This window comes from Myotis brandtii, unplaced genomic scaffold (genome assembly GCF_000412655.1).
Source record: "Myotis brandtii unplaced genomic scaffold, ASM41265v1 scaffold96, whole genome shotgun sequence".
NCBI classification, from domain to species: Eukaryota; Metazoa; Chordata; class Mammalia; order Chiroptera; family Vespertilionidae; genus Myotis; species Myotis brandtii.
In genome coordinates, this window is record NW_005371972.1 from 970,614 (window position 1) to 988,836 (window position 18,223).

General features: G+C 41.9%; 1 protein-coding gene across 1 annotated transcript in view; it reads left to right on the forward strand.

Annotated features, from left to right (window-relative positions):
• Positions 1-14,944, forward strand: part of RSC1A1 (regulatory solute carrier protein, family 1, member 1) — a gene marked incomplete at its 5' end in the record, with an annotated part of 41,955 nt that extends 27,011 nt beyond the window's left edge. Inside the window, 3 exons of the mRNA XM_005886195.2 lie at positions 568-671; positions 2,448-2,640; positions 7,546-14,944. Of these exons, the coding sequence (XP_005886257.1) occupies positions 568-671; positions 2,448-2,640; positions 7,546-9,377 (2,129 nt within the window). The remainder of the gene's footprint in view (positions 1-567; positions 672-2,447; positions 2,641-7,545) is intronic.
• Between the last annotated feature and the right edge of the window lie 3,279 nt (positions 14,945-18,223).

The window sequence follows — 18,223 nt, forward strand, 5'->3', positions numbered from 1 at the left end:
TTTATGGTTGGGTCACAACATGAGGAACTGTATTTAAAGGGCCAGAAGGTTGAGAACCACTGTCTAAGGCAGTGATGGCGAACCTATGACACGCTTGTCAGAGGTGACACGCGAACTCATTTTTTTTGGTTGATTTTTCTTTGTTAAATGGCATTTAAATATATAAAATAAATATCAAAAATATAAGTCTTTGTTTTACTATGGTTGCAAATATCAAAAAATTTCTATATGTGACACGGCACCAGAGTTAAGTTATAGGGTTTTTAAATGCTGACACGCCGAGCTCAAAAGGTTCGCCATCACTGGTATAGGAAGGAAGTGGGTGGTTTATTGGAGGGATTGGTCCTTTTTTTTTTTTTTAATCCACTTTACCATCTGGTGCCTTCATTGGCTTTTAAACCGAGTATTAGTCTTACAGGATTTTCTTTTTATACTCCCCCTCTTTGCATGCTTTGCTTTGGTTTTGACTGGGAGAAGCAAGGCACAGAATGAAAGATACATTTCCAAAGTTTGTGTCCGGCTTCTGAGTAAAAATCGGTACCATCTTCTTTCCTTCCCGTGCTTTAGCTCAGGTGCAGATCGAGGGAGATTTCCTGGCGTGCTCCTTCTCGATACTTGAGGAGCAGCCCATGGACATGCTTCTGGGCCTGGACATGCTGAAACGACATCAGGTACTCAGAGCTTCACTTGCCTTTGCATTGGCCTTTTGTGTGTTATGTGGTTATTCCTGCATCATTCCTCTTGGCCATGTGCACTGGAAAACTAAGAAGCACAGCTCTTCGAACCTGGAAAGGTCTTTAATTGATGACGATGTCATACAGGTTTGAAATGATGTGTAAGTAGAAATAGCATCTTTTGTGAAATCTCTCTGAATTTTAAACACATTTCGGACCAGTAGTTTTATTGCTAGCTTTACCCAGTGGCCAGATAAGTTTCTACTGAACGAGTACAAAAAACGTTTCATATAAATGTTAAAGGCACACTTTAAAATTAAATATCCATTGCATTTTTGAAGTTATTTATTACATGTTCTTACAAGCTAATATCTTTTTAAAGTGTCATACTTTGTAAAACACTGTGTAATATGAAGCGAGAATTCTCGTGATCCGTCCGCAATGTGTTAAATCCATCTGTTTTGAGATTAAATGGGCATTGGTTCCCTTGTGTAATGTTTAGTTTCTGATTAGAACTCAAGTAATTTTTTGATTGGTTTGTAGGGAAGTGTGAGTAACGCACAGTGATGGTTTTATGCAAATGCGAGTTTAGCAAGTTCCTTAGTATCTGGTCAAACTATACTTGGGAAGAAGAGCTTTAGGATTAAGGGAGAAGCCCATAGCTGTTGGGAATAGAAATGTTTATTTAGTACAGAGAGAATGATTTATCACTATATTCATTCGCGGTGGTATTTATATTTCTACTCCAAAGCCTAATAATTTGTTTAAAGATAAACAACTCTCAGTGAAGAAGCAATTAGTGTCCACTGGGTAGTAAAATTGTTCACAACAAGGTTTTATATCTAGCCAATATTTTTATGTCACTAATACTCTTTAAAATTCTTTTAATACTGAATTTCAGTGCGTAGACTTTTAAGTAGAAGGAATGAGTGAATGCATGTATAAATAAAACCTATTTTATTGTCACTGCCTTTCCTTATTTTTTAGTTATGGTATAGACCCGTGGTCAGCAAACCGCGGCTCGTGAGCCACATGCGGCTCTTTGGCCCCTTCAGTGTGGCTCTTCCACAAAATACCACGTGCGGGTGCGCACGTACAGTGCGATTGAAACTCCGTGACCCATGGGCAGAAGTCGGTATTTTGTGGAAGAGCCGCATGTGGCTCGCGAGCCGCAGTTTGCCGACTACTGGTATAGACCATGGTATCTTCAATTATAAATATAAAGCATATATGTATGCAATTGTCCTATATTAATTAATTTAAAAATACACAAAGAATGAAATAAAGTATAGTTTTATAGATTGCCTTGCCTTTATACCACTTTTGAGACCATTAGTACAGAGTTTAAATATAAGCTGTATGTATACAAAAAACAAAATGTAAAACTGTATGAATGATATGTCTGTTTTATTTTTAAAAGTCACATGTTTGTAAAAGGTGGAGGCATTGATTATGCCTGGCAATCTCCCAAATTTAGCACAATGAACATGTATTATATTTAAACTTAGACATGAATACTAGTATACATTGTGTTCAACAAATAAGTGTGAACTGTATTTTGTAGAGATTATTCTGCTATAAACTTCATTAAACAAATTCTAAATTAACAGTGTCACCTAGGTTAAAGTTTAAAAGCTTTTAGGCAAAGTTGTTTGGAACCATCTCTGTCTCTGTCCATGTCGCTCTTTGTGAATGAGTTTTAAATTCGGGATCATAATTTTCCTGCATGGTGTTTCATCTGCCATCATCAGTCTTTGCTTTCTTCCTTCTAAGTGTTCCATTGACCTCAAGAAAAATGTACTCGTGATCGGCACCACAGGCTCACAGACCACCTTCCTCCCCGAGGCAGAGCTACCAGAGTGTGCCCGGTTGGCATATGGGGCCGGGCGGGAGGAGGTGCTCCGGCCGGAGGAGATTGCAGACCGAGAATTAGCAGAAGCCCTTCAGAAATCTGTACAGGATGCAGGTATTTGCAGTGCTGGGCTCTTGAATACCTAACTTTTTATTGGTGGGTGAGCAAGGAAGTTGAGCTTTAGAGGGTAGGAACCTTTCCAGGTCGTGATCGATCTCATCGTCCTGTCAGATGTGTTTCTGTCCTCTTACCACCTTCTTCTGTCTCTCAGCACAACAGAGAAAACTTGGTGTTTCCAGGGTCAAGAAACAGCAATCCACTGCTGTGTGCAAGACAGAGTGGGAGCTGTTTGCTTAGGCACATTTTGGTAGGCTTCCTGAAAAGTCTTGTCTTTTTTCCTAAAGAAAATTGTAACAGTAAGAGACACTTCCTTTTGAGTCCAACAGTATTTCCCTGAAAATTTCTTTTCCTTTTCGTAGGCCCATTTATTTTGAACAGTGACTAAGCAGCCCAAACCATTTTTTATCGACCAAGTGCTGCCACCAGAGGAACCAACAATAAGAAGCATCATTGAACGTTAGTCAATATACAGGATTATGCTGTTAATAGGTCACAGTAGTGAGCCAGTTAGAACAGGATGTGAGCAATTGAAATGAAGCTACCTATATGTGTGTTTTTTCCTAAGTCTGAATTGTTGTAGCCCATTTCAATCTAAAGTCCAAGCCAAGTTTCTGGGTAAAATGGAGGGGCATGGTTTTGCTGAATCCCATGGGTACAGAACAGTGACTCGGGTGCATTTTCTAGAAGCTGAAGAGAATTAACTTTTAACTTTGGGTTATTTTAAAGTCTTGAGTTGTCATTATTCATCAGTGACTAGTATCACATGTTGCATTTTTCGATATGGTAAAGTGTATTGGATCTACAAGTTCAGGGACTAGCTTTCTTCTAAAGACAAAAAAGATAAGAGCTTTAAAAGTAAGCAGCCAGATTTTGCCAGTGTCTGTTACTGGAGAACACCCAGTGCGTCAGCTTTGAACCCCCCTCGAATGGACATGGGTAGCAGATGGAGACTTCTGAGGTGGTCTGTTCGCAGTCTACTCCACTACCCTATAGTTCGGATTTACTACAAGCTACAGTTTTAAATGTGACTTAAGTATTTTATAGGAAAGGGAGAATTTTGAGCAACCAAACAAAGGAGAAAAAATTCAGTTTTGTTTTACTTTGTTTTGTTTTTATCCTCACACAAGGAAATGTTTTTATTAATTTGAGAGAGAGTGAGAGAAATCAATGTGAAAGTGAAACATTGATCAGTTGTGTCCCCTTTGCACCCCTACCGGGGAATTAAACCCGAGACCTGAGTATGTGCCCTGATCCAGAATCGAACCCACACAACCTTTTGTTGTACAGGATGACAGTAACCAACTAGGCCACCCAGCCAGGGCAAATTCAATTTCAGTCTTACCCGCAAGGCAAGATTGAAGGAGATTGACATACCTACTTAGAATGTTTCACATTTTCTTAGTAACTTGTCAGCTTAGTCATAATACTCTGTATTAGTAAAATAGAATATATTATCATTTTGTGAAATCTCTACTTTCCCCCCACGGTTTTGGTGCTTTTTTTTTAAGAAACACTAGCTGATGGTAGCAGTGCTATCTAAACTAATAACAGTTACCCTCTTTGGGTAATTACCTTTTATTAGAAAGCTTAGGAGATTAAAATGGAAACCACAGATGTTTTCAGGCAAAGTGAAGATGTATCCACTTTAAATGATTAAAAGGAAATGGCTCTTTACCCAGGTGACCTTTCGTTGCTGATGTGTATTGGCTTGTGCTGTGTTTGTAATGTTTAAGTAATGAGGTAATTGTGTAACATGAGGATCTATTTGTTTGGGACATTGACTTCCCAGTATCACCAAAGTCAAAATTCTGGACATAAAAGGTGAAATTATTTTTGCTAAAAACTGCTTCTTTGGTGGCTACTCATTACCAAAGTATCTATCTTTTCTAGTAGTTGAAAAAATAATTCAGAATAAGAGCTGTATCTGATCTGTTTTCTAAAAACTGATTAAAAAATAAAGAAGTTAAGCCAGGCTAGATAATCATGTTTGGTTTGTATTTCTTCTATAAATAAGTCTCAACTGAGAAAGGAATTTGGAAAGTGACTGTTAGGTGTGTTCACTTACCGTGTACTCCATAAGAGGATGTCCATGTCATGTAATTCTGTATATGGGCCTACCTCTTTTCACCTGTCTGACGTGTTTGCCCATGAATTTTCTGTGTGTAAAATTAATTTCTTTCCAAGTTCTATTAAAAATCTGTTGAAGTTGACGCATTACTTTATGTATTGTGAGAGAAATTCTTTTGATGTCCAAACTACAGAAACATTCCCCAGCTTTGACTGCCAGTTCCTGAGGTTAAAGATGGCAAAGGAATGGAGACTATAACCCCGCATGCTGTGTGGTTTGCATTGTTAACCCAAGTTTGCTTGTCTGTTTCCTAATTCAAACAGAGCGTCAGAAGCCATGATGCATGTAGTGTGTGTGTACTGCAGCTGGAGTGGGCCCCAGACCAGGTATTTATAGACACTGCCTAAGCCTTCCATCAGTCGTCTGTGGTCTATATCTGCAGCAGTTTTGGAACTTAGCGTCCGTCATTCACCATTTCACCTTGTTTAATCTGGTTACAACTAGCCTGTATATATGTTTGTATGTTAGCATACATACACATCTAAACATAATTTCTTATTTAAAATTTTATCCATTATTAGAACAGTCCAAGGGGAAAATCCCAGAAAAGAAATGTCCATCTAACTGACCATGGTGAATTTCAAATCAAGCATGTCAGCCTCACAGGCCTTTGTTGGATAACTCATCATTTAGGGCTTTCATAAGACCTGAAAACTGCAAGTTCTTTTTGCACATTACTGCACACAACTACCTAGAGCTATAGAGCGGTAGAAATTTTCATTCTGTTGAAGAAGAAATGGAAACAGGCCAGGTGACTTGTGCAGGGTCACTAAGTCAATAATAAAGGTGGGACTGGCATTTTATACTCCCAGCAATGAGAGCTGAGACCCTGCTTTTGCCTCTCCCTGGCCGGACCGATTTCCCCACCCTCCCTCTATTTCCCTGCAGTGTAAAGGTGGCCATTGTCAGCCTGAGTATATTGGCTAATACATCAAGAAGAGGAAAATCGGTCTTCTAAACTATCAACCTTGGACTTTATAGGGATTTGCAGGCTGGTTGTAATGAGATACATGGGACTTAATTTCTTCTTTCTTTTTCTTGAAAGGCTGGGTCAAAAGCAGGCATAGTTTAATTATTCTTAATATCCATTGTCCTCATCGTCTTCTCCTATCTGATGGTACTGACCCAGTCCTCCCCTGCATTTAGGACTTAGGCCAGTGAAACTGACCCTCTCAGCTATAGGAGGATGTATGCTGCTTTTGTAGTGAGTACAAAATACACTCAGACCCTGTTCACCTTGACCTCACCCAGTTGTTACAGCTGTCATATCAGTTGCCAGAAGGCCATTATCATTCTGCCCCCAGCCCATGCTGTTAACATGGATATTTCACTACAATGCGTCTTTCCTGTTCACAGTAACTCAACATTGAATCTTTTTCAGAGTCAGCCTTAGAGATTGACAAGTAAAACTAATAACTGTTTTTAGACTCTAAGGGATATGGTTTGCACTGAGATAAGTGCTGTTTTCCTGTTTACCCCTAAACTATAAGTAAGACTGTTTCATAGAAGCCTGTCACTCCCTGGCATAGTGCTTCATCGTCTCGTGCTGTTAACCAGTGTTGTGTCAGAATGATCTAGAGCCATCTGAACTGTAACTGCATTGCTTCATGACTTCTTAAGTCAAGATCAAGCCCCCACGTTGGACACTAATGTTGAGCATGAAGCAACTGAGTTGTATCTGCCCTAATAGATTGTATTGTGAAGTCATTTTTGTTACCAGCCTTTGACTTTTGAAGATTGTATAATAATTGCATAGAAGACAGTTTTTAACTGGATCAATGGCAAAAGGAGAGTTGGAACCTATGTTTAATGACAGCATGTTTACACTGAGGTAACGTTTGACCCTGCCATCTTGTGTGACTGGTCAGAAAGCTACAATGGGTCTATTGTCATTGCCTATTGAAAACTATCTCCCTCCACTGCCTGAACTACCTCCACCCCCACTCCCTTGCCCTTAACATACTTAAGTGTTCTTACTTAGTTATACTGTGTTCATGTGATAATCTTTTTATTGGTAAGATGATGATTGGGATTTAATCTGTTTGGTCTTTAGCTTTACCTTTGTTCTCACAGTCAACGCTCACATAGTTTTATTGTTATTTTGGGGAAGTTTGGATAGAAATAAATAGAATGTTTACCTCTCTGTCTTGTGGAGATCCCCAAGCATTACATTCTTCTTCCTCTTTATAAGTCCTGCTCTGACCCAGATGATATGCCTGGTTTAGACTTGTCATTTATAACCTCAGTGTTCACATCTGAAACACTGAAAGTATCTTGGCATGAGAATCATTCTAGTCAGAGAGCTTCAGAATTTGTAATGTGCTTAAGAATTACCGGAGGAGCTTATTGGAAATGCAAGTTCCTAGGTTTACTCCCAAGAAAGTGTCCCAAAATCTGCGTGCTTAGCAAACATCCCAGTGATTTTAGGACAAGTGGTGGAGAGAACACACTGGGGAAAGTATCCCAGGGTTCTGAACTCACAAAGAATAAAGGTACTGAAATGGCCTTCAGTCTTGAGCACAAACCAGCCATCATGTGTATGTTTATTAATGATACTTAAATAGTGCAGTATGCATCTTTTATTAACATTCCTACCTCTTATTTTCATGCTGTGATGTTAAATTGTCTACCACAGTGGGAATGGTTCCTGTGTAATATAAGCAAACCCAAGTTTAAGACCTGTCCTATCGTGTTTAGATTTGTATCCTCTGGTAATTCAATGGCCTTCATAACCTGCTGATCTCTTTTCCTCTCCCTTTTGTTCCATGTAGAGAAAAGTGGTGAAGAAACTACCTCACTGGGAATGTCATCGTTACCAACTTCAGATGGATTTAACCATCCGGCCCGTCCTTCAGGACAGAGTCCTGAGATTGGTAATCCTGCGGGTCTCGCTCACTCTGTCTCTGCTTCAGTCTGCCCCATCAAGCCCAGTGACCCAGACAGCATCGCACCGAACGCTGTGAAGGCCTCAAAGGCTACCACTGAATTCCAGATTCCCTCTGAAAAGAAAGAGCCTCTTCCTCTGCAGGATCTCTCTGGTCCTGCTTCTCCAGCAGACTGGAGTTTGGCTGTGCCCTGGCAGAATTCACCCGAGGAAGCCACTGTTGCAGATAATCTGGAGCCGTCTCCTGCTGAAAGAAGCACCCAGAGCCTCAACTCTCCCCTCCACCCAACACAGGAAGTGTCTGTCACAGCGACTAGGATGCAAGAACCACAGAGGTTTCTAGGTGAAAAGGGTTGGCATCCAGAATGTCAGACTCTGAGTCAGGTGAATGGCCTTCAGCAGCAGGAGGAACCAGAGAATGGACAGCATGAGGTTGAGCAACAGAATGTGCCACATGACCAAGAACATCTTTGTAACAAGGGGGACCTTGAGCTTCTTGGAGAAAGGCACCAGAATCAACCAAAAAGTGTGGATGTGGAAGCTGCAATGAAAGGAGACCGGCTGCAGCAGAATATGGACCTCCCAGGTGCACAGAGCAGGCTACCCTCAGGGTGCTCTGACTGCTCCAGTTCAGAAACACTTATGGAAGTAGATGTAGTTGAACAGCCCCTACCGGCAGGCGGCCAGAATGCCAATGTCGAGAGTGTCAGTGCATCTGATCTCACCTTAGATAATCCCTTGATGGAAGTGGAAACATCAAAATGCAACCCTTCATCTGAAATCTTGAGTAGTTCCATTTCCTCTCAGAATTTACAGCTCCCAGAAAGTAATGTGGAAATGTCTGGAACAAATGCAGACACTGGGAATTGCTCCCCCGCTGTAAGTCTCTGTGGCAGTTGTCAGCCCTCTGTGGAGTCAGTAGAGGAATCTTGCTCCTCCATCACAGCAGCCTTGAAGGAACTTCAAGGACTTCTGGTCACTAGTAGTAAACCAGCTTCAGAAATTCCATCTGAAGAAGTTATCTGTCAATCAGAAACCGTAACTGAGGGCCAAACAAATCTGGGGGTCCTTTCTGAAAGATGGATCCTGAGTGAACAGTGTTCACAGGTCTCCTTTCATCAGGCCACATCTGTTTCAGTAAAGACAGAAAAATTAGTAGACACTTCAGCTGGCACTGGAATGGAAGATACAGAAGATGTTAACTTCAGGGGTCCAGCTGATGGCCTAGTAACTGACTCGGAAGGTGTCCCCCGGTCAACAGAATCACTAAATGAGAGTTCTGTCATTCTAGCCTCAGCTAAAACGTCTAATCAATTACACTGCACCTTAGGTGTAGAAATTTCACCAAAACTTCTCGCAGGTGAGGAGGATGCACTCAATCAGACTTCGGAGCAAACTAAGTCCTTGTCATCAGATATCATATTGGTTAAAGATTTGGGTCAGGACACACAGAATCCAGTGACAGATGGGCCTGAGACCAGAGAAGATGTCTGTCCTGAAGCTGCAGGGCCACTTGTTGAATTTGAGCCACCTACCAGCTACCCATCATCAGGCCCCTCCATCCTCCCACCATTACTTTTTCCTACTGCAGACATTGACCGGATTCTCCATGCCGGCTTTACTTTGCAGGAAGCTCTTGGGGCTTTGCAACAAGTTGGTGGAAATGCAGACCTTGCACTTCTTATTTTGCTAGCAAAGAACATTGTAGTTCCTACATAACCATGGAAAAGTGGGCTAGAACATACTCCATTCCCTTGAAAAAAAAAAAGCTATTATACACACATACACACACTCACCACATATACAGTATATGTACTAGTAGAAACCTGCAAGCAGAATGTTGAGCCAGATTTTTTTAAAGATTTTTTTTCAGCCAAAGTAATTTATGATCTCTTGTCTGATGAATTTGTCTATTAGTTAAAATTTGGGCCTTTTTAAATGTAATGGCAGTATATGTATACAAAAGCTTTTTATTCTCATTAAGATGATGTATTCTGGAATAAAATTGATGGCTTTGTGTTTAGCATACCATTTTAGAATGAGAGTGAGTCTTTGAGAAGCAGAAGCCCTGAGAAATCCCACCACCCATGCAGCTAAGAGCAGCTCAAGTTCACACTTTGGCTGTGTCTATACCACAGGCAAGGTATGGCTTGTTGGTTCCATTGTCAATTTACAAACTTTTGATCACATAGTTTGGGTGTTCGGAATTCTACCCAGTGCTCTGTGTATTATGACTCATCAGTTGTAACAGGAAAATTGAAGAATAATTGAATAATATTGCCTGGCGTGGTTTGTGGTTAGGATTTGACATTTTAAAAGGATGAATCAGGAGGGTTTAAAAGTAGAATTACTTTGTACATCATAGGCTGCTGCATGGATTGCCACCTTGGATGGGGTATTATAGGGGAATTGACATTAGAGTGAAACATGGTGCTACCCAGATTAAAAAAACAAACAAACCTGGAATTCCATTTGCAAATGTCTTGGTGATGTTTCAAGAACTGTGAGTGAAAAATAGTGACCTAAACACTGGAATTTACTCGCGTGGGTTTGCTAGCATTTCACTGATCACACTTCAACCCTCAATGACAAATGATGATCTTAAGTCCAGTTAATGGGCTGATTGTCAGCATTGTATTTCCTTTCTAAATCCATCTTCTGGGAAGTTCTACTAAAGCTCAGTTTGAGCTGTGATCTGAGTGAACTAGTGAAGTGTGAACCGTGCCACTGGTTTGTCATGGTGCTTGGAAGGTCCGTCTGTGGGAGTGTGCTTCATGGCAATAGAAATAAATAGTAATGGCAGTTTCTGACTCAAGTGGCCTTTTACTAGATGGTTGGTAGTGTATTCCATCCCCTTCTTTTCTCAGGAGTTTCTTTTATTAAACAAGATTCATCACATTTGTGTTTACCATGTCAAGTCAGAGTGGGGCATAGTGTATAGAGGTATTTATTGTGGCCTTTTACTAGATGAGGACTAGCCCTTGGAAATCACTGTCCTGTGGGCCCCACTGTGCAATAATGCTACTGGAAAGACATCTGCTCTTTTCTATACCTAGAAGGAATCTGAAATCTTGTTTTAATTGAAAAGGATTTTGAGCATGATAATTCCCAATTCCGGTTACACTTTGCAACGTGTTTGAAACAACCTTTGAAATGGTGATTTGTGAACTTAGTGTTAAGTGATTTTGTCTAAAGTCTGACTCTCTTTAAAAGCTTATTCTTTACATCAAAATTCAAGTCATTTTAGCACAATCAAAATGGAGGCTCATATCTCAGGAGTTTTTGAAATTTTAATTTGGGGCTACTTCATGCATTTCTCTTGTACCCTGTTCCATCTTCTCTTGGCTGTGCTGTTTGTGTGTGTGTTAGGAGACTTTAGTAACGTGATGGAACATCACCTAGATCCGTCACGATCCTCTGAAGTCAGGATTGTGACAAGTTGTAGTTAACTGTTTTCAAGAGGGCGCTCAAAACAACAGGCTAGCCAGATTGTCTTCAAAATGTCCTTTCAGACAATCATGCTGCAGACCCTCTTGCCGGCCCTACACCAAAGATGTACGATGCACTAGGAAACTGCTTGTAGGGTTTCTGTCCGCCACCTCCGAGAGCTGTGACTGTAATGAAGTAGTTAGTGCTGTGATTGGGGCAAAATCGGTGGCTGTGCAAAGGGTTCCTTATATTTGCTTTGTGGGTTTATAAATCTTTAGGGCCACAGAGTGGTGGGTGGGGTGGAACTTAGCAATGACAAGAAGGCCTATGTGAAGATGGGCCTCACACTGTTCTGTGAGCAGGTGGCATGCACCGCTCAGAGGCCTGGCCACTGTCTTTTCACAGTGTGGGGGCTGGGGGATCAGTCCCAAAGATGGAATATGGAAGATTAGTCCGGAAAAGGTTTCATTGCAATAGCCTTTAAGTGTATGTGTATTTATGATTAGGCCTGTAGGTGTCCATGTATTCTTGCTAGGAATACTTTGAATGAATTTAACCCAAATATCCTTGTCCTTTTCCATCATTTATTTTCCAATGTATAATTGCTTTTTATTTTTAAGATCTTATTTCCTGTCCATCATTTTTTATGCAAGTTAGGTTGTTGATATTGTGAGGGTTTTGAGTCATTTGTAAGTTCAGAAGTTCTAGAGTGCGACACTAGTGAACCTTCACTGGCAGTTTTTATTCCAAGTGCAGAAATTAGAGATTAACTTCTCTAGGAATCAAATAAAATCATTGTGAAACTCCTTTGGTTGCCAGCAGAACTGGTAAGTGCCAGCCCGACCAGTAATGGGCCCCTTTACTAGGCGGCTCCTTCACCATTACCAGTCGTGGACAGTGGTCTGATTAGTGCTCACCTCCAGGGCTGGTCTGTTTGTTCACCAGAGAGGAGAAGATTTTTATGTATAACTTCCGCATTTCTCCTGAAGCTGGTTCCTGTGTGTAAAAATGTGTTTGGTAACCAGACACCTATATCTACGTTACAGATTTTGCCCATTGAAGGTGATAGGAATTATTTCCACTTGTACCTGGTTAGGCCCCCAGACGTCAGCCAGTAGCCTTCATCCCAGAGTTTGGGCTTTAGCCATAAGCATAAAGATTACCAATTGCTTGGCGAAGGGAACTGGATAGATGGTGAGTGTGTGTTAAGACTATTTTGCCTTGCAGCCTACCCCACGTGTTTCTCCTTAAAATACTTACCCAGCAAGAGGGTTGCATAAAATGGAAAGATACATGAGGCTTCATGTCACTGATTTTATTAGAACCATTTCCAGTGGAATCTGCCTGTTCTTAGCACTTCTGTCTCTAGTAAAAGCCATACAAATGTTGGTTTAACTGCCAGCTCTAGTGTATATATATACATGTGTGCTTGACAAATATCCTACAGTTAACTTTACATAGATTAAAAAGCAAACAGTTTTCATATCTACAGATATATTCTTCACTTGTGGCTTTTACCCCCCTCTGTATATACAAACAGCCTTACAACTAAGTGGCCAGGAATTGCAGTGCTTTTTGATTTCTTGTCTTACCTGTTTGACACCTGCCCTGAGGGTAAACAGGATACTTGAACTGTTAAATATTCCAAAGTTGTTATCACTGGTAACATAATAAGAGAAGCTGATTGGATGATGCCTTCTGCCATTCTCTAGCACAGATTCCAGAAAGCCACATTTCTCCTTTGAATTTGGTGACTTCGTGTACTCTGTGGCTTCACTAGAAAAAAGTTTCCCATTCCCATCCTAGAAGATGACTGTTTCCTTTCGTGTTAGGAGTTCCATAAAGTAAAATAGCTTTTCCTCTGAAAGAATTTAAAGTGCCAGTTCCTCTTAACAAAATAGATTCAGAACATGTCCTTGAGAACGGGAAATGTAAAACCATGGCTCAAGTTCTGTTCCTCAGTGGGCCCTCAGTAGGTGTCACTAGGAGTTCATTGCATAAACTAAAGAACTTCAGGTGAACCTTCTCTTGTGCCTTGGTTTTTCCAAATAGCAGAGGCATCTACTTTTGGTGGGAAATGAAAAGTATGAGGGCTCCATTGAAAGTGGCCCTCCTGAAGATAGGGGGCACACATGGGCCGGCCTTGAGGCTCACCTTTAGTGTTGATTCAGAATGGTCCTGCACCAAGTCATTTGGTAGAACTAATTGAAGAGAGAAGGTATTCAGAAATCGGTTTATGCTGGGGGGGTGTAGGAGGGTAGAAGTACAAGTAAATGGAAGATGACCCTTGCATGCAGGGTAGAGACATGATGGAGATATGGGTGTGCTGTAGCATCCTCCCCGGTTCCCCCGAGCGTGGCTGCCCAGAACACTGACCATCAGGGCCAACAGGACTTAGAGGGTGCTGCCAGTCTTGCTGTTCTACAGCAGCTGAGTGCAATAGGTGAAAATGGGGACCTAGAGCAGGACATGCAGCAAGCAAGGGTGTGGGACCGGTGATGGGCAGCATTTATAAGAGGATTCAAGGCTCTAGCAAACCTTTCTATGGGACAGTTCCATCAAAAGGACAGTCTTAAACTCATTATTTAAATGTCATCACGTATGTTGTGATCCTGCGGCATACAGGGAGGATTTCTGGACTTTTACTAGTGATTGGGTTTCAGTGAGTTATGTATTGGTGATTGGTAACCTAAACCCTCTGGGGGCTCCAAGGTGAGAGGCTATAGCTGATACGTTTTAGGACACAATCTTATAGAATGAAATCTGCAGAGAATGGTTCAAGAGTATAGAAGTTAGAAAATATTTTTTGCCTAAAACTAAGCAAACTACAAAAGACCTGGAATGGAGGCGTAGAATACAAAATTAGGATAATGCTTACAGAAATATATCCCTTTAAATATGTACCATATGGTTTTCATTAGCTGACTTGAAGGGGCATGCTGGGTTTTCCCTGGGAAATACATGTCTGATGGGAAATGATGCTGTTTACCAGGAGTTTGTTTTACTCACAACCTTGAATGAATGCATCTGTGGCTTAACGAAAGGCAGACCCTTACTAGTTTCCTACTGGAGGCAGCAGTTGGGTTTATTTCTAAATCCCTCTGGTCTGAGGTTACCTGATGCTGACCAGACTTTTTCCTTCCCTGAAGGCTCCACAGCTGAGTTAATGCCACCCATCTGTGACCTTGCCCTCTGCGTGATTATATTTCCATTCTCTGTTCTTTTGTCATTCTTTTGAGATAGTTCTGGTGATAAACTCAGAGCAATTCAGCATAGTAATTGCATTTGCTTTTTTCACTGTGCACCTCTGGTGGAAGTTAATTTCCTCATTTTAATTCTAAATCTCATCTTCATGGCAAGTTGGGCCAATGGCCTTTGCACTCAAGGTTTGTTTACCAGTTGTGTAGCCATATTTGGCAAATCTGAGCAAGTAGACATGGCTCTTTTCCCCCTTATTTGTTCTTGATATTGCTCATGCTTTCCTGACTTTGCTTTACACTTTGAGACTACTGCATCTTAGAAGAACTGGGCTGATTGGCAAAATAGGCTTGCCAATAGCTCAGTCTCTCCCAGAATGCTTTGGTTTTGAGAGTTGGGAAACTGAGAACTTAAGGGAACCACACTCAGGAATCCCAAAGTTGGTTGCGTTGTGCCATTGGTTTAGGGGCTGGACATAGGACCAGTCTGTAGCTGAGTGAATTAGATGCATTTGGGTTTGAGTTTGTGTCACGTAATGAAATGTAAGTCAGCCCTAAATAATCAAAACACTTTCTTTTCTTTTTTTTAATAGGAACTTTCTGAAGAAAAGTGATGTGTAAAACATTTGATATTTAAACAATAAAGTTTTTATCATAAGACTCTTGTTTGATCAATTTCTTTTCAGTGGAGATGGTTAATGAATTTGTATCCCTGTTTCTATCTCCCTGCCCCTTTAAATAACTTCTTCCCAGGCTCTGTGACTTGCCATGTGCCTGAAACCCAGAAGAAATGGGCATCTCCACGCCATTAAAGTAACTTGCAGATAAGCACTGCAGGAGGGTGGCTGTTGCTGTTCATAAGGTGTGCGTTGTGGCTCCACATAGGCAGTCGATGCAAAGTAATAGAAACAGCACTGGCGATGGGATACTGTGGTTCAGGCTGGTCTCCAGAGCCAGGCTGCTTGGGTGTGAATTTCAGCTTTGCTACTTACTAGCTATGTGACTGGGTAAGTTACCTAACCTTTCGATGCCTCAGTTTCCTCTTCTGTAAAATTGGGACAATTGGAGGTCACAGGGATTAAACAATACATATAAAGTCCTTAGGAAATTACTGGCACATTGTAAGTGCTCATTAGATATTAATTAGTATCCATTGCATCACGCGAGATTTGAGGATGCTAAGGGAAATTTTCAGAAGTCGGGCAACTCCAGCAGTGATGTGTGGGAAGGGAGGGCTCAATCACTAAGGGCCCTCGGCTACCAGGTTTCTGCCCTTTTCAACAATGTGGCTTCCAAGATTACTTTGGACGTCAGCATGTAGCTGACATACCAGGAAAAGAGAATGAGGGTTCATGGAAGTTTTTATACCAGGCCTGGAAGGGGTGTTCATCACTTCTCTACTGCATTTCACAGGCTGGAACTTTGTCGCATGGCCATGCCACACTGCCAGGGAGGCTGTGAGGTCTGATCGACTTGTGTGCCCGAGATGAGTACAGTATGGTGGTCAGCCAGCAGTCCCCTACCTTCACCTCAGGCATGGAGAGCGCCCCACACCCCACCCAAGCATGCCACAGACCTCCGTCTAGAATCTTCTGCGATGCCCTGTTCTCGCTTGTGGCTTTTTAAGGTCTGACAAACAACTGGAGGTACCTTAACTGCTCCTACCCGTATACAAGTGTTGGCGCAGGGACAGACAGCTGCAGTAGGAACTCATAAAAGTACTAACTTATCAGCTTGTACTGCATCCCTGCTCACAGCTGTTGGTATGGGAATGGGATTAAGCAAATTCATCAATCCTTATCTAAGGCTTTTGTCCTTTAAAAACTTAGAGCTAGGGTGGGTTGGTTCCTCCTGGAAAATTCCTAAGGCCAACATCATTTTTCCTGTTCTGCCTCAGGAATCTGAAGTGCCCTGAGCCCCAGATCCTCCACCCCCAACTGCTCCTCTCACCGTCTTCCCCGGAGAAATAAAGGGCAGCTTCATCCTTCCGGGTTGCTCACTCTCAAACCTTGACAACTTACACGCCCTGCATCCAATCTACCCTAAGTCCTGTTGGCTCCACTTCAAAGTCTATTCGAAATCTGATCCTTTCTAGAGCCCTGGTCCCTGGCAGGGGCACCTCTCAGCTGGGTTATTGCAGGAGGCCTCCCTGCTCCTGCCCTTGTCTGCCTGCATTCCCTGAGAACAGCTGCCAGCTCGAGCTGGGACCCTTCAGTGAATCCCATCCCAGAGTGAAAGCCACAGTCCTTACAGTGCCCCCAAGGCCGCTATTCTGCCCTAACCTCCTGCTTCCCTCCCCCTGACCCTGCTTGACCTCACCATGCCCTCACCGCGCTCTCTTTCCCCGGGCACCTTCATGGCTTTTTCTCTCGCTTCCTTCAGGTCTTGACTCAAATATCACCTCAGTAACGTCTTCTCTGGCTACTTTTTCTAAAATTGTAGCCACCCACTCCTCTTCCTGTGTCACTTCCCTTATTCATTTTCCTCAGCAGTGACCCCACTACCCAACACACTCTGCATGTCATTTCTGACCCAGTTTATTGTCTTCCTCCCCCATTAAAACATAAGGTCTATGAGGGTAGTCCTTTTCACGGCTATATCTCCAGTGCCTGATGCCTAGTAGGGTTTTGAATGAATAAATCCATGAACATCATTACACTGCCTCAGTTTCTCAGCTCAAAGGCAGCTAAGGGTGACATAGCAGAACTGGGTTGTTGAGGTCAGTTTGCAGGTTTTAGGGGTTCTAGACCAGGATGGCTGTTGAGTTTGAATAATGTAGGTTTTATTTTTCTTCTTTTAAATATATTTTTTAATTGATTTCAGAGAAGGAAGAGGGAGAGATAGAAACATCAATGATGTGAGAGAATCATTGATTGGCACACTCCCTACTGGGGATCCAGCCCACAACCCGGGCATATGCCCTGACCAGGAATTGAACCAGTGACCTCTTGGTTCCTGGGTCAATGCTCAATCGCTGAGCTGCACCCCACTGGGCTAATGTAGGTTTTAAAAGACAGATGACATTCTGAGGTTAGTAAGCTTGCAGGCATCCATGTGAAGTAGTACTTTTTTATTATATCCAAATGTAAGACTAATTTGAAATATCGATGAACTGCACTTCTCTGCTAATGGTTGTACAGACTGGCCATAGTTCTTCATCCACTATCTTCCTAAAATAGGCCCAAATCAGGTACAACGAGAAGCAACCTTCTATCGGTCCCTGGTGGTTGTTTTTTCTGGCCTTTTAATTCTGTAGATTGCTAAAAAAATTTCTGCATCCCTTTGAGTTAAAAAATTCATCAGAGCCCTGACCGGTTTGGCTCAGTGGATAGAGCGTTGACCTGCGGACTCAAGGGTCCCGAGTTCGATTCCGGTCAAGGGCATGGACCTTAGTTGCGGGCACATACCCAGTGGGGAGTGTGCAGGAGGCAGCTGATCGATGTTTCTCTCTCATCGATGTTTCTAACTCTCTATCCCTCTCCCTTCCTCTCTGCGAAGAAATCAATAAAATATATATTTTTTAAAAATTCATCAGAAGATATTAATTCAATAAACATTGAGTCATGTGCCAGATTGCATGAGCCGAGCCAAGATGCGTATTCCCATTACAGCGGTCCCAAAGAGACATTACAGCGGTCTCTTTGAAGAATGATGACAAACAAAATGCTAGGTAATACTAAATTCTATGATGAAAATTGACTAGATTGGTATGATGTAAGGAACTAGAGAGTATTTAATGTTGAGTAATCAATGAGAAGGTCTTCTGAGAAGCTAACCTTTAACATTTGAGTGCCAAGTGAGGATTTGAGGTGTTTTATGTTAGGCTGAGGGGCACAAAGAGGCCTAAAATTTCCATAATTTATAACCACAAAAGTTTTTATCTTGCCTATGTGACAGTCCAAGGCAAGTGTTCCTGTTTGATGGGTAGCTCTCCTCCAC